Raw genomic sequence first — 16,497 nt, 5'->3', positions numbered from 1 at the left:
TGGTGTTCAGAATATCTTAGAGGAAGACCAGAGGGATTGCGACCATCCAGATGAGAGATGTTAGTGGTCTGGACTTAGAGTGGTCACAATAGAAAGAGAGCAAAATGAGTGGATTTCCCACTTGTCTAGAAGGTAAAGATAACAAAACCTGGTGATGGGTTGGGTAAGAACATGAGAAAGAGGATTGTTAAGGCTGACTATTAAGTTTCTGACTCACCCAACTGGATGGATTTTGGTTCCATTCTTCAAGATGGGAGTGTGGGAAGTCCATCTGGGGAGAAGGGACGTGGGGGTTGATGAGTTGGGATTTGGATGGGTTGAGTATCACCTGCCTTTGAGCATCCAATTAGGCAGGTTGAGTGGGAAGTGGATAGATGTATGAGCCTGATGTTCATAAGGCAGGCCTGAGCTGGAAATCAAGGTTTGGGAGTCATCAGAGCCTGGGTGGGGATTGAAGATGTAGGTGAGAGTGAGATGGCCTGGAGAGAATGTACAGAGAAGGAGAGGCATGGGGAGCCTGGGCCTGAGAAACCCTGGCCTGCTCTGACTGAGCAGAGGAGGCTGAGTCTACAAGGGAAATGAAGAAGAGACGAACCAGCAAAAGGCAGAGGGCAGATGCGAATGTGTGCTTAAGAAGTATAGAAAATTTCAAGAAGGGTGAGGTAAGTAATAAGGTCAAATGCTGCAGGGAGTTTGAGTCAGATAGAGACTGGAAAAATGCCCATCAGATTGAGAGACATGTGGGTCATTGGTGAATTTAGCTTGAGCTGTTTTAGTGGTGCAGTGAAGGTGAAAGCCAGGTTAGAGTGGGTTGAGGCATGAGTAGGAGGTGAGGAAATAGTGCACAGATAATTCTTTCCCACATGGAGATCGTGGAAGTTGTATTATGTGGTTTTTGTTTCTTTTTCCTTTATTTAAAGGTAGAAGAAGCTTGAACTTGTTTCAATGTCATTGGGAAGGGAGCCTATTGAGAGTAAAGGTTAAATAATGCAGGAAAGAGAAAGAACAGTTTATTCGACAAATTTTGAGTGCCCATTCAATGCCTAGGAATTCCTAGGTGCTGGGATTTCAACAGTGAAGAGAATAGGCAAAAGTCTTTGGCTATAGAGTTTATATTCTATTGAGGAAGACAAATAATAAATAGACTGATACATAATATGTCAAGGTTGGTAAATACTGTGTGAAGATTAGGAAAATAAGTCAGAGTAAAGTGAAAAAATAAAGCAGGGAGATAAAGAATGATGAGGGTAAGGAGATAAAGAATGATGAGGGGTAGGGATGACAGTTTTAGGTGGTGAGGGAAGGACTCTAAAGAGGTGACATTTGAACAGTGATCTGAAGGAAGTGAGGGAGGGAGCCATGTGGGTATCTGGGGGGAGGGAGGGCCTTCCAGGCAGCAGGAAAAACAAGTACAAAGGCCCTGAAACAGGAAAACCCAACAAGTAGGCCGGAAGTGGACGGTAGAAGGTGAGATAGAGGGATAGCAGGGGGCCAGATCTTATAAAGGCTTGACGGCCAAGGTCATGATTTTGGATTTTACTCAGACTGAGATGAGAAGCCAGTGGAGAGTTTTGAGCAGAGGAGCATATATCATCTGATTTACATTCTAAGGGAATCCCTCTGGCTGCTGTGTGGAGAAAAATGTGGGGTGGAAGGACAGGTAAGAGCTGAAGCAGTAAGACCAGTAAAGAGGTGATGGTCCAGGTTGGAGATGATGGGCTCATCAGAAGTTATGAGATTCTACATAGTAAAGAGAACATGAAGCTACTGAGAAGGCATGTAGGGATGGGTGACTGCAGAGCTGGAGGGATTGGACACCGACTGTCTTCTAGTAGGAGAATGGAGGTTAGTGGGTGCAGAAGTGGGTCATTTGTAGGTTTGCTAACAGGAAGTAGAGGGAGTCTCCTTGTGGCAGCTTCTAATTTCTGTGTGAAGTAGGGGCTGCTCCATCAGTGGTGAGTAAAGAGTGGTGGTGATTAGGAGGGAAAGATGAGGTATTTGAGGACAGCAGAGAAATGTGCAATAGTCGTTGTGGAGCATTAGAGAAGATGGGCTTAAGTAGCATTGTTTAGGGGTGGTGATCATGGCTTTATAAAACTACCAACTTGGCCAGTTGTTAGAGGCCTGGTTGTTAGGTGGAAACAGTTCAAAAGATGATAGTACAATCTAAGTTTGGGATTTTGCCAGAAGTTAAGAGTAAAGGTCAGAGAGAGTCAAGGCTGTTGGTTGCCTATCATTCAGATAACAATCCTGCTAATGGGATCTGTCCTGGAAAATGAAGAAAGGGGAAACCTGACATATTAGCCTTGTCAAAGTCTGACAGGCCAAAAAGAGGCCCTGCTGGGAGCAGTTGAGTAGGTCAGCTAGAAAGAAGTTGTGGCAGGAGCAGGAAGGAGCTGGAAGTGCGATAGTTGACCATGAGGACAAGATTCACAGTGTGACCAGCCACAAAAGGCTGGCTTGGAGTGAAGGAGGACGTCATTGGAGAGGAAGTTGGAGGAATTGAAGGCAGCATAGTAGAGAGGGGTGTGGTAGGTCAGATGTGTGAAGAGAGGTAAAGGTTTGAAGGGATTCTGTGGAACTTTGAGGGAGCTGACCAGAGATGGCATTGTGGAGGTTGGTGATAGTCATTGTTGTACCCAGCTTGGAAGTGAAGCAGAGGATGTGACTCAGTGCCAACGTAGCTGATGAATGAGGAGATGTGACCCAGGAGGTTCCTAGATGGCAGCCATGCCCAGAAAGGATTTCCCAGGAAGACAGTGTGGCTTTTCAACTGAAGCCACCCCTCCCCACTCAGGTTTCCTTCTTTTCCAGCCTGCTCATTTATTGCTGCTAATTGCCCATTTGGCAGTTGGGGAAGCAGTACCTGGTAAGAGGAACAGTAAATGGAGCAGGTGTGCTCCACCATATGTTCCTCTTCCTTCACCCACCCTCCTCCTCATCATCATCATCAACAGGTTCTGGAGTGCCGGCTCTGAAGCAGCCAGCCTGGGTGTGAATCCTGGCTACACAGTAGCACTTCCTGGCTGTGACCATGGGCAGGTAACTTCACCTCTCTGTGCTTGGATTCCTTACCTGTATAGCAGTTATGGATAGGAGTGCTCTTGCTTCCGTGGATTGTGGTGAGGACTGGATAAGCACCTGCTGCTTGTGAATGTCAGCTATTATGATGATGATTTGGGTTCCACTCATTTTCTTTTTTCCCTTGGCTTTGCCTGGTTCCATCGGTGGCACTAGAGGTTGTACACTGTTGCTGACTCCTGTTTTAAGATGAGATCATGACATTTATTGACTTCCTGCTGTATGCCAGACATTGCCTTGGCCATTAATCTCACAATACCTTTCTGAGAGAATGGTATGGGGTTGCTGAGAGAATTACCTGCACCCTTGCATCCTAATTTTTTAGTGTTGGAAATCCAGATTCAGAGAGATTTAATAACCTACCCGGCGTCATTCAGCTAATAGAAGTCCATGCCAGGACTTGAACCTAGTTCTGTCTGAATTGCAAGCCTTTTTCTTTTCTTCCTGCCACACACCTTTTCCCTGTTCCTTTTCCTGCCTCTTTTTAATGGAAAAAAATATTGTGTTATCCAGATATATCCAGAATCCAACTGTTAGGTTGGACCATCTAACACTACTAATATTTGACAATAAAAATGGCCCTTTCATGTGGTTCAGACTGCTGCTTTCTCTACCCCACAGCCCTCACCATGATCCAAGTCCCCATACTGCTTGCCTGATTGGCTTCCCTGTTTCTGTTGTGGCCACCCTCCAAAACAGCAGCCATAGTGATCTGTCAGAACATAGATCTCAGGCCACACCCCCTTCCTCCCCAGGCTTCCCATCATCTGGACCCTGGCTGTGAGGAGTGGAGAGGATTTTTCATGTTTTTCTTTTAACAAAGAGGGGTTTAGAGAGTGCAACAAGTCCTAATCCTTGTGGGAATACTTAAGTATAAATTAAGAAAACTAAAGAAAATCTGGACATATGATTTATGGCCACAGCTTCTTGGTCTTTGTGTAGTAGTAGTCTCTTGCCTGCTCACAGTGGTCAGCCCTGCTCTTCACTTGCCGCTGTTGCTGCAAGCCACTGGCCCTTGTTCATTCTCATTGGAAAACCAGGGTGCACCTTCGCTGTGGTCCTGCCACAGCTGGCTAGGAAAGGGGATTGGGAGACTCCAGAGCCAAGTTGTAAAAGCCTCCACAGGCCATATGGGGCCCACAGAGTAGTACAAACACCAGTGCTTTGTGCCATTCATAGTTTGACTTAGTGATAGCAAAACCAATATTTATATTATTCTGCATTTATAGTTTACAGAGTAATTCTGCATGCTTGAGAGTCAAGGTACCCAAGAGGTCATAAACACGGACTCTGGAGCCCAATTTTCTGGGTTCAAGTCCCTCTCCACCACTTACTATCTTGTAACCTCTCTGGGTCTTATTTTTTCATCTAAAATTTAGTGGGATTTGGTCTTTACCCCTGGCCCTCTGGCTCCTTAGTTGCTCTTTGGCTGAGCAACATCTAATTTGTACAAAACTTAGATTTTTTTTCTTGTTTTTTAAAAATTTATCTTTATTGTTGAAAGTATTACAGATACCCCCTTTTTCCCCCCATTAACCCCTTCCTCCCCACTCCTGCCCCCTCCCCAGGCCTTCACCGCACTATTGTTTGTCCATGGGTTATACATATATGCATATAAATTCTTTGGTTAATCTCTTCACACACACCCCTTCCCTCTGAGATGTTTTATCCTTACAATGCTGGTCATAGTCCTTAAAAGTCACTTTATCCTCTGCAGTTACTTTTTTGCACTCAGTAAAGTACATTCTCTTGGATTCTCCCCATTCCTTAAAGCAAAGGTTGCAAACTGGTAGCTCCAGGGTCAGTGTAGCCTGAAAAACAGTTTTATGTGAGCCGTGTGTGTGCGTGTGTGTGTGTGTGTGTGTGTGTGTGTGTATGTATTTTAACACTTGAAGTTGCTTCGAATTGCACTCAGAGCTTTCACTTTAAAATCTGGATCAGAACAACTGGCACTTTTAGGCTCAAGGTCTCTAGAGGTACCAGTCATCTGGAGCAGAGCGCAGCTGTGCCCTTTGTATTGTTGCGTGGGGAGGGGGCCCTCCCTGCTCTTAATGTTCTACACCCACCCACTTCTTTCCCTGAGGTTCCCTACCTGGCCCCCATAAGCCTTTGAGTGTGTAATGCCTGTACTTGATTTTATTACCCTGGGTACCTCAGTAAGTGGCAGTCCTGGTGATTGATTCACAGATTAGTGGGTTGGCAGCAGCGGCATTCCAGAACAGATTATTTTAAAGTTTAGAGGCTAGCAGGGACTCTAGCAAAGGCCTAATTGTTTCAGATACATTTATTGTCTAAACTTAACTTTGACAAGGTAACCATAATTGGAAAGAAACCTTACATTTGCCTTTGGGCAGCTATTCCCCTCTAGCAGTGACAGACAATTTTATCGCCTGGTCGAGCCTTGATGTTATGGGTGTAGATTTCTGAAAGCTGAGAGCTTAGTTACCAGCCTCTTGGGCTGGATTTCCTGGGCCACTCCCATGTCCTGAGGGCCCCAGCTTAGAGGAAGCCAGAACTACTTCCTTAGTGGATTCTTGTGCATGAAGGACAGGAACCATGCCACAGAACTCTATAACAAACTATCACAGTCCTTATGGTCCATGAACAAAATGCTCAGTATTAGTCATCTGGGTGTTTGGCTCCTGTTTTCTGAATGTAGTAAGAAGACATTGAAAGACTGGCTTGAAGGTTAGAGTTTGCTGCCTCTAGTGAGTCCAGGTATTCCGTTTTCACATCCTAACGTTCAATCTAGAGTAGAGTTTTCCAAGAAAAGGAAATTTGTAACTTCCAGATCTGTATTCTGGGGTTGCTAGGATAGTTAATGTCATCTCCAAACCACTGGCTCTCATGAGATTATGTAAAGAAGGCTATTTTTTTGGAGATTATCTAGATGCATGGCATTCAGGGGAGACCTGCTTCATTGGCCCATGTTGGTGGTACATTGAGCCTAACATGTTAGGAATACAATTGAGTGTGTGTGGGGAATTCTGGGTATTTAGATAGGGTGTTCTGGTGTTTCAGTGGCATAAAACCTATACTTCTGAAAATAAGATTATCTCTTTAACATTGTGATTTCTGAATAATGACACTTTATTTCTGTAAGTATAACCTCTATGGTAAAGATTAAGTTAATCTTTAAGTTAATTTTAAGTTCATTTTAATAAAAATTATATATGCCTTCGCACAACAGTAAGAAGCTACTTAATGCCCTGAACTGTGCACTTGAAAATGTTTGCTTTGGTAAATTTTATCTTATGAATATTTATCACAATATTTAAAAACTCATTTGTTGTTTTAAAAAAGAAAGTATGCTTATCATAGAAAATGTGAAAAAAGAGAAAGAAAGAATATCACTGCTTAGACAACTTTCAATATTTTATTTGTTTCCAGTTTTCTATGCATGTTTTTACACAGTTGAGGTGTTATTGTATTACCGTACTGTATAGATAACTACCATTTAGCATACATTTTGCAAAACAGAGGAGTAGCTAGAACAAGGACTGTGGAGCCAAAGTGCCTGGGTTCCAATTCTCGTTTCCCAGTTCCTGATAGGTAACAGGAAGCAAGTTACCTAATCTTTCTGTGCCTTGGTTTCCTCATCTAAACTAGTGATTCTCAACAAGGACAGTTTTACCCCAAGGCACACGTGGCAATGTCTGGAGGCATATTTGGTTATCAAGACTGCAGAGGGATGCTACTGACATGGAATGGGTACAGGCCAGAGATGCTGTGAAACATCCTATAGTGCACAGTACAGCTCCACATTGAATTATCTGTCCCCCAAGTGTCTAGTGTTGAGGTTGAGAAATCCTGCTCTAAGTAAGATGGAAAAAATAGTACCTACCTCATGGAATCATTATGAGGACTAAATAGGTTAAAATATGTAAAGTACTTAGTGCCTGGCATGTAGTAACTGCTATGTGTTAGCTATTAATGTTGTTATAATCATTTTTTAAAAGATATTTTTATTGTTTCTAAAGGGAGAGGAAAGGGAAAGGGAGAGAAAGAGAAACATCGATGTGAGAGAGAAACATTGTCAGCTGCCTCCTCCACACCCCCTATTGGGGATCGAGCCCACAACCCTGGCATGTGCCCTCACCTAGAATCGAACCAGCTACCTTTTGATACACAGGACAATGCTCAACCAACTGAGCCACACCAACCAGGACGTTACAAGCATTTTTTATCACTTATAGCAGTATTTCTGTACTTTAAAATCTCATAAACATCCTTTTTAATAGTTTATGAGTATCTTTTGGTAAAGTTTCTTTTTATATAAACATTGCATACTCCTAACAGGCCTTTCTTTCTTCTTCACCAGATGAAATTAAAGCAGAAATAGAAAAGCAGAGGTAAGCTGGGGCACTTTCTCCTTGTTGAAATACAATATTAAGGGAGTAGGTAGTGGCTGAGGGAACCCCTTTCTCTCCATGTTTTCTTATATTTCTGATCCTTGGGCAGTACACACTCTCCTAACCCAGAGCTGGACACATTGCAGAACTCTGTATGTGTTTGATCCGATGCTAGGTTAACAGGTTACTGGTTCAATAAATATGTATTTGGAGGGTCAACTTAATGCTGTTGTACCTTTTCTTGACAGAAGAGGCAAAGCCCTTGTCTGTTGTATGTCATGCTTCCTTAAACAGGAGGACAGCTTGCCTTATTAGTGGCTATTCCTCATATTCATAATAATGAAACCAGTTAGTCACATTTCAAAAATAGAGCTCTGTCCGATATGGCTGATGCCAAGATTGAATTGAGGATGCAGTTGATACAATTTGCTAATCTGAGAGCTTGCTCTCTGCATGTGGCACTTTGGTATTTTGTCCAAATGCATGTATGCGTTAACTTTGAATTGTTTAGCCCCACAGATGCAGTTTACAGGCATTTTTAATTAAATGATTGCAAGTGGGATGGGAAGTTAAAGAGTTAGGTATAGGAAAAGCAAGCTTTTTGTTTTCTCATTTTCCCTCTCCGGCCCTCTCCTGCTTTTTTCCCTAGGCTTGGCGCGGCTGCACCGCCAAAGGCAAACTTCATTGAAGCTGACAAGTATTTCCTTCCATTCGAGCTAGCTTGCCAGTCCAAGTCCCCACGGGTGGTCAGCACATCTCTTGACTGCTTGCAGGTACCATGTTTAAACTTAATTGTGTAAAGGGGGTTCTCTTGCAGACCACACTGGTGAGTTCCCTGCTATTCAGAGTGCTCCCTGGGGTGACAAAAAAAGGAACATTCAACTTACTCTTTATGGAGGTCTCATGAGGGAGGGAAGTGAGAGGGGACTGATTTCCTTAGCTAAAAAAATAATTTGTTTCCCTAGAAATACTATTTTGTTGATCTCTTTTATGTATGTTTTTCTAAATGAAACCTTTAGCATTAGTTGGAATATTTGCTACACATGGGCACATAAGAAATTTTTATTCATCCTCTTCCTTGATGGCATTGAAATTCATAAAATCAAGTAGAGAAATAGATATAATCAAATCTCATTATTTGTAGTAACGCTCTATAAAGTTGTAGTATGGTAAATGGAAACATGGACCCCTTCCCATGCTCCAACTCCCCCTCCCACCCTGTGGGAAGACGATGAAGGCCATCAGTTAAGCAGACTATTAGACCTTGGGAGCCTGGCCAGCTCCTCAGTCAGGAAAACAGCGTTTTTGATCTCACACAGGCCCATCCCCTCCCCCTGCATGCCCTGTTTTTCTCTGTTTTCTGTACTCTATAAAACCTTGCCTTGGGAAAGTCCGGGCGGTGGCAAAACAGCAACACCACCCTGCCACCCCAGTGCGGTCCATCCACCAAATGGGACTTAGCGGGTAGCTTCACCAGTCGGCCACCACCGGTGCACATGTAAGTCCTAATAAGCCCATGTCTTTCACAGCCAGTTCTTTGGGTTATTTCTTTGGGAGTCCAAGGACAAATACTCTGAAGTTTTCTGAGACCTCAGCACTTTGCGTAACAGTTGTGAAAACTGATTTAGCGAATTCTCAACCATTGTTCCTAGAGGAAATATAGGGTTAGGTTCCCTTGAGCCTCTGGCCTCAACATGTTCATCAGCTGATCAGTATATAACTGTTCTTTGTGTGTTTTGTTTAAAGATACCTTATTTAACATATTTTATTGGTTCATTAACAGTGAACTCACAGCACACATGCCTGAACAAAACTCATCTAACACATATAATGTCTCCATAAAACACATCGCTGTCTTCTTTCTCTTAGGAACACTAGACAGCACTTTAGCACTACAGTTGGGGACTGTTTTAAGTGGCAAAATTTAAAAGGACAAAAATGGGGAAAACAACACTAAATGGACCATGAAAAAGACACTGCTCACAGTATGAGGGCTGAATCAAGAAGGCAGAGCTTCTCCTTGTTTGACCTCAGCTGGGAACCTGTGCATTAAGTGATTCAAATTTTTCACTGCTTTGTACGTGTCTGCAAATGACTGCAGAAGCACCACAAGTATTGCTTTTGGGCTTACAAATAAATTTTAGTGGGTACATTTACAAATAAAAAATCTGCGAATAATCAGGATCCACTGTATTTAGACCACCAGTAACCTTGTCATAAGTTACCATTTCCTAATGAAGAAGCAAAAGTAGAGAAGTTAGGGTGATTTGTTCAATGACACATAGATAGTGAGAGACAGAAATAGGGCTACAACGTGGATTTCTTAATTCCTGGTCCTGCATCCCTGTTTGGGGGGGGGGGGGGGGCGGGTGGTTTATTTTAAAGTTATATAGGTTTCAGGTGTACAGTTCTATAATACATCATCTGTATATTGTATTATGTGTTCACCACCCTGTATTTTTTTTTAACTCCTGAGGTTTCTGGTTACCTCAAAGAACATTTATTCTTAACCCCAGTGGGCAGCCTACATTAATGAAAAGAGCTTGATACATTTTTTAAAATTGATTGAAGAGATCCACATTTATTGGCACTTTCTAGAGCAGGAGTAGTGAATAGGTTCTATATTGTCATTGTTTCAAAGCTGTGTTGAAAAGATATATGAAGCCTCATCGGGGTTTCTTTAGAAAGTGCCATGATTGATTGGTTATGTCTGCTGAGGCACAGGGCTGCCAAGTGGTGGTAGGTATGCCACACTTTTGTCATCTCTAGTCTAATATTTACTCTAATAATCTCTTTTCTTTGATATATAGCTATTTGAAAATTGATGGCAGTTTCTTCACAGAAGCAACTCTTGCAAATGAAAAGTCGTTTGCTCATTCAATATTCTCTACAGATTGTCCTGTGTATATATGAGCCAAGAATTCTTAAATGGCAGGCTCAAGTCCTACTTCTATCCTAAAATATTTGTTGCTGTGGAAGAAGTTTGGCATACGTTTAATTTTAGTTGTTTTCTCCTTATGTTTAGGTTTAGTTTTGAAGCTGGTGCTGAGCCCTAGCCAGTTTGGCTCAGTGGTTAGAGCATCGGCCCATGTACTGAAGGGTCCTAGATTCAATTCCAGCCAAGGGCATGTACCTCCGTTGCAGGCTCAGTCCCCGGCCCTGGTCAGTGCATGAGTGGGAGGCAACCAATTGATGTGTCTCTCTCACATCGATATTTCTCTTTCTATCTCTCTCCCCCTTCCACTCTCTCCGAAAGGCAATGGAAAAAATATCCCCGGGTGAGGATAAAAAAAAAAAAAATGAAGCTGGTGCTGATAGTTAACATTATTGGTACACTAAGTACAATGGCTAACATGTATTGAGTGCTCAACCCATGCAGGTACCTGTGCAAAGTGCATTATTCTCATCCTCCATTTTAATCTTCTCACAAACTCTCTGAGATATTTGCTCTTATCTTTATTTTAGAATCAAGGAAACTGAGGCTTGAAGAATAAAATGGCAGGCTCCACCAAATTCCCCTGGCCCGGAAGTGATGGAATTGGATGGGTGTCTTGGATTTCCTTACCTTACATCTGTGTTCTTAACCAGGGGTACTTAAACTATAGCCATGAGCCAAATCTGGACTGCCACTTGCTTTTGTAAATAAAGTTTTATTGGAACACAGCCTTCTTAATCTGTTTGGGCTAATATAACAAATACCACAGATAGGGTGGCTTAAACAAGAGACATTTATTTCCCACAGTCCTGGAGGCAGGAGAGTCCAAAATCAAGGTACCAGCTGATTCAGTTCCTGATGAGAGCCCTCTTCCTGGTTTGTAGATAGTCAAATTCTCATTGTGTCCTCACCTGGCAGAGAGAGCTCACTAGTTCTGTGGTGTTTCTAACCCCATTTTGAGGACCCCACCCTCCTGACCTCATCTAAACCTAATCACACCCGAAGGCCCCCACCTCTGAATCCATCACATTGAGGTTAGGGCTTCAACATAGGAATTGTGGGGGACACAAACATTCGGTCCATAGGAACAGCCATGCCCATTCATTTATGTATTATCTGTGGCTGCTTTCCCGCTACTATGGCTGAGTTGAGTAGGTGGAATGGAGACCATATAACCTGCAAAGCCTAAATATTTAGTATGTAGTACTTTACAGAAAAAGGTTGCTAACCCCCACTCTTAACTATAATCCTGTAGTTCTGGCCACTTTAATTAAACATATGGTGTGTTTTCCTAGAAATAGTCTGTTTCTGGAATTCTGTGTATGTGTATGATTTCTAATGAAAACATCGATGTCCTTCTTTGACTTGAGTTTAAAATGTAGGAGTATAGTGCCTGTCTTGAGGTTTATGACATATGGTTAGCTCTCTTTTTAGAATGGAAGTTCTCTGTAATTTAGTAGGTACTCCTGTGTCGTCCTTTTTATGACATAGAAAGTGCCTGAGTGCTCCCAGGAATACTAAATGAAAATTTAATTTCCTCTTGGTAGTTGTCCTTGCAAAGCCTGTTTGACTGGCTTTTCCCTGTATGGGTGAGGTAACTTCTGTCTTGGAAATAGGAACCCAGCGTCTAGGGGTAAAGGTTGGTTTTGGCAGGATTGGAACCAGCTGCAGACACATCCACATTTTGCCCTGGGCATTTAAAGCCATCTTCTTTGAGCTTGGAGAGGTGATTGGGTGATAAAGGTGTTTCTGGGTTTGCCTGAGCACAGTTAGCTCAGCGTTCCCTCTCCCCATTGGAAGAAGCCTTCCCCTCTGCTTACTTCTAGTGATAAAGAACTCTGTATCCCTTTCCTTCAGCAGCTGGTCTGCCACACACTTCCCCAGGGCCAGGACTGGGGAAGGAGCATTAGGGTTTAATCTTGTTTAAGCTAATGAGTGATCTCCAAGTTTCTCCGGGCACATATCAGTAACAACATGTTTTAAAGAATATCCTACTAATATAGTCATATTTCTTCAATGGTAAAATTATATATATATGTACTACTACTAAATTATATATATTATAAAACAATAAGAATAGAACTTTTAAAAGGATAAGATAAAAAATAGGTAGAAAAAAAGTTCTAATATTTTCTTTCTATACCCCAGTGAAGGCTGTAGGAAACCACTGGTCTGAGCTGTCCTGTTCATACCACAAGCATTATCTTTTAACTCTTATTTCTAGGAAACTTTGGATTTTTTAATGCACATTTGTAATTATATAAGTTGTTCATGACTACATTCTGTGGACTACATTCTTTGGTAAAATATTTTTAGAACTTGACAGATAAGGCTGAAATCCCTTGGACCACTAGGCCCAAACCCAATTGCCTGTTTAGGTATATAATTTTCTTTCTTTTTTCTTTTTTTACATAAATGGTACCATTTGTACAATTTTTTTCTGCAGCTTTTTATATTCAGCAGAATATAAGATCTAGTTATATTGCTATAGGCAAATATAGGACAATCCTTTTGACTGATATGTGATATATTAATGCCACTATTTTATCTCTTCCCCTATAGAGGGCATTAACTTGGGGTTACAGTGAACACCCCTATGCATGCAGCCTCATTGGACACATGTATCAGTGAGCCAGCTGCCCAAAGGCCTCCCTCCTCTGTCTCTCTCCCCCATCTCACTGCATCAAGGAAGAAGGCAAGAACTACTTCTCTCTGTCTCTTTCACTACCCCTCACCCCCATCCTGCCAAAGTCCAAGCCACCAGCATCTCCGTCCTGGACAGCTAAGGTGGCCTCCTCACTGGTCCCCTGCTTCCACTCCTGTTGCTCTGCAGCCTAGTCTCCACACAGGAACCAGGGGAAGCCTTTAGAAATTGTCACATTGTGTTAATCTTTTGCTTAAACCTTCCAGTAGCTTCTCACCTCACTCACTGTGCAAAGCACAGGGACCTTGCCAAGCACACTCATACCACTGGACCTCAGATATGTTTCCAGGCTGTTTTCTGTGCATTTACAAAAATTCTTATACACACACATAATTTTTATTTTCAAAAATGAGATAATGCTGTGCATTATCACTATAACTTGCTTTTTTTAAAGATGTCTACAAATCACACAGGGCCCTGTGGTTCCCAGTTGGGACTTTGACTTTGGTCTGTCCCCACCATCCCCAGGAGAATATAAACCCTGTGAGAAAAAGGACTGTCTTACTGCTATACCTCCAGTACCCAAAACAATATCTGGCTCAAAGAAGGGTGAGAAACCCACAGAACACAGGAACTCTGCTTTCTTCTGGCCCTTTCTCTGCACAGACAAGGGAGTAAAATCATACTTAAAACCCATTTCAATTTGAAGGGTCATGTACCTTTTTTTTATTATTATTATTTTAAATATATCTTTATTGATTTCAGAGAGAGGAAAGGAGAGGGAGAGAGAGATAGAAACATCAATGATGAGAGAGTCATTGATCAGCTGCCTCCTGCACACCTCTGACTGTGGATCGAGCCCGCAACCTGGGCATGTGCCCTGACCGGGAATCAAACCCCAATCTCCTGGATCCCAGGTCGACGCTCAACCACTGAGCCAGGCCTGGCCAGGAGAGTCATGTGCCTTTTAAGGAGTCTGTAGAGGGGTGAATACTTCCAATCTTTTTTGTATTTGAACTAAGCATCAGTAATTCACTTCCATCTTTGCTTTGCAGCATCAGTGTTGGGTTTTATGGGGCCTACTTTTATTTAAAAAAATTTTTATTGTCCATAGTATTTGTTATTTATTGGGAGAAACTATTCCTTAGTCCCAATATTCATGTTTCACTGTTTAGGGACACAGGTCAGTGACAAACTTCCATGGAATTCAACCCAAAGAAATTCTTTACATTCCAAAATTGGTTTGCACTCTGAAAGATACCAGCATTCCTCTTCTCCTCAAAATCTTTCATGTAATCATAATTTTTGTAGAAATCTGCATATGCCTTCTTTCTTGGTTCAGCCACAGCAAACTTACAGAAAGCTGCAACATCCAAGGGTACAATGACTACTCCAACAATATGAAATCACAGATGCTTGGCCAGAAGGCCACACATCTGAGGTTTCATCAAAGCACTGGAAGGTGTGGTGGTTATATTCTCAACACCATCATCCTTCCTGGTTGGGCCTACTTTTCAACATTCACATTTTAGAAGCTCATAGACCATCCCATTCATAACCCAGTGCTCAAAACGGACTTGAGACCATTAGGAGTAAGGAGTAAGCAGTGTCCAAACCCAGAGCTCATTTAGCAGGTTGCCAGCATTGGCCTCTTGGGAAGCCTGCATATGCTGCAGCTGTAAGAGGGGATGAGGTAAAAAGGGCATCTTGACTTGTTCTTCAAAAACATATTTCAGTCCCCTACCCTTTCCCCTACTCAACTGTATTCTGGAGCTTTCTGGGGTTGGACTTGATCAGCTGAGTGTGCAGGCCTTTCTCCTGTTCATTCAGTCACTCAGTCCAGCAGTATCATGTTTCTACCCACAGATACTCTCTCTTAATCTGTTTTTCTTCTGCTTATGGAATGTGGCACTTTCATAGCTAATGATGGGGAAAAGCGACTGGGAAATGGCATCAGGCCTCTGAAGGGTGGTGGATCTTCCTGGGTGGTGATGGCTGCACTGTACATAACCTTAGACACTTATGTCACTTTGTGCACGGGGAGGCAAAAATGTGACAAGCCAGAAACCAAAAAGGATAAGGAACAGAACAGCATTTTTAGAGTCTTGACTAAGTCCCTGGAAGCAGATGATGCTTTAGAATTCATGTATCCCAGAGGGCTTGTGTCAAATGAGTGGTTCTTTTATCTGGTCAGTCTTAAAAAAGCCTGGATAGCTTGGAGAAAAACACTGATTCTTGCCCAGCCAGGCGAGGCTCAGCGGTTGAGCATCGACCTATGATCCAGGACATCGCAGTTCGATTCCCAGTCAGGGCACATGCATGGGTTGTGGGCTCGATCCCCAGTCAAGGGTGTGCAGGAGGCAGCTGATCAGTGACGACTCTCTTATCATTGATGTTTCAACTCTCTCTCGCCCTCTCCCTTCCTCTCTCTGAAATCAATAAAGATGTATTTAAAACAAAACAAAACACTGATTCCTGGGCTCCACCCCAGAAGTTATGGTTTAGTAGGTCTAGGTTGAGGTCCTATATTTTTAATGAGCTCTCTCAGGTGATTCTGAATCTCAGCCAGGCTTGGAAATCATCTGCCCCTTGACCTTTGCGTTCCCTTCTAGCTCTGATTCTCCGTAGTGAAATCCAGGTCATCAGTGAGGTGATAGGCAGGTTGCCTCTGAAAGGTGGCCCCTGTCCAAGCTGACCTGTCACCTGATTATGAGGGTGTGGCCCAGGCAGCCACTCATCTCTTCAATCATATGGGTAACATGCACTGTTTGATAATGTAGGTGCGGAATTAGTGTTTCTGCTTTAATTTTTGGAATGGAGAATATACTGATGTGATTCAACATTCAGAAAGAATGAAAGAGTGTGCTGTAAAGTATCTTAGTACCACCCCTGTCCACAGCTGCTTAGTTCCTTTCTCAAGCAAAACATGTTATCATTAGTTTTTTATGTATTTTTTCATTTAAAGAAAAAATATATGTTTTTTTTTAACAGCTTGAGATATAATTTACATGTATATGATTCACTTATTTAAAGCGTACAATTCGGTGATTTTTATGTATTGACAGAGTTGTGCAACCATCACCACAGTCTGATTTTAGACTATCTTTGTCACCTCAGAAAGAAACCCTTTGCTCATCAGCAGTCGTCACCTGTTTCTCTAAAATGCCGCCTCCCCCCCAGCTCCAGGCAGCTACTGACTACTTCCAACTCTCTTATGTATAGTTTTAATCCCTCAGTTTTTCACACGAGTGTTTGTGTACTAGGGACTGTTCTGCTCCTTGCCTCTTCCATCAGGTACTATTTCACCATCTTGGGGCTCTCCTGCCATGGGGGCACAGAACCAAAGCTGCACTCTGAAGGTGGCTGTGCCCACCATGGGCCTGGGGCGCAGAGGGATGTGTGGGAACTGGAAGTTAAAGGCCATGCTTGTCATTCACAGGGGGCAGCCTCAGTCCCTGCCAGACAGAAACATCTCATCTTTGTTA

At 42.6% G+C, this 16,497-nt stretch overlaps 1 protein-coding gene across 1 annotated transcript in view; it reads left to right on the top strand.

Moving 5' to 3' along the window:
• ARFGEF2 (ARF guanine nucleotide exchange factor 2) overlaps window positions 1-16,497 on the top strand; it is a 76,317-nt gene that overhangs the window by 6,829 nt on the left and 52,991 nt on the right. The window contains exons 2-3 of the mRNA XM_081148938.1: window positions 7,403-7,433; window positions 8,083-8,206. Coding sequence (XP_081005064.1) covers window positions 7,403-7,433; window positions 8,083-8,206 — 155 coding nt within the window. The remainder of the gene's footprint in view (window positions 1-7,402; window positions 7,434-8,082; window positions 8,207-16,497) is intronic.

Source organism: Miniopterus schreibersii (assembly GCF_964146895.1).
Source record: "Miniopterus schreibersii genome assembly, chromosome: 10".
Lineage (NCBI taxonomy): Eukaryota > Metazoa > Chordata > Mammalia > Chiroptera > Miniopteridae > Miniopterus > Miniopterus schreibersii.
The sequence above is the reverse complement of the archived record's forward strand: the minus strand, read 5'-3'. Positions and strand labels throughout refer to the sequence as shown.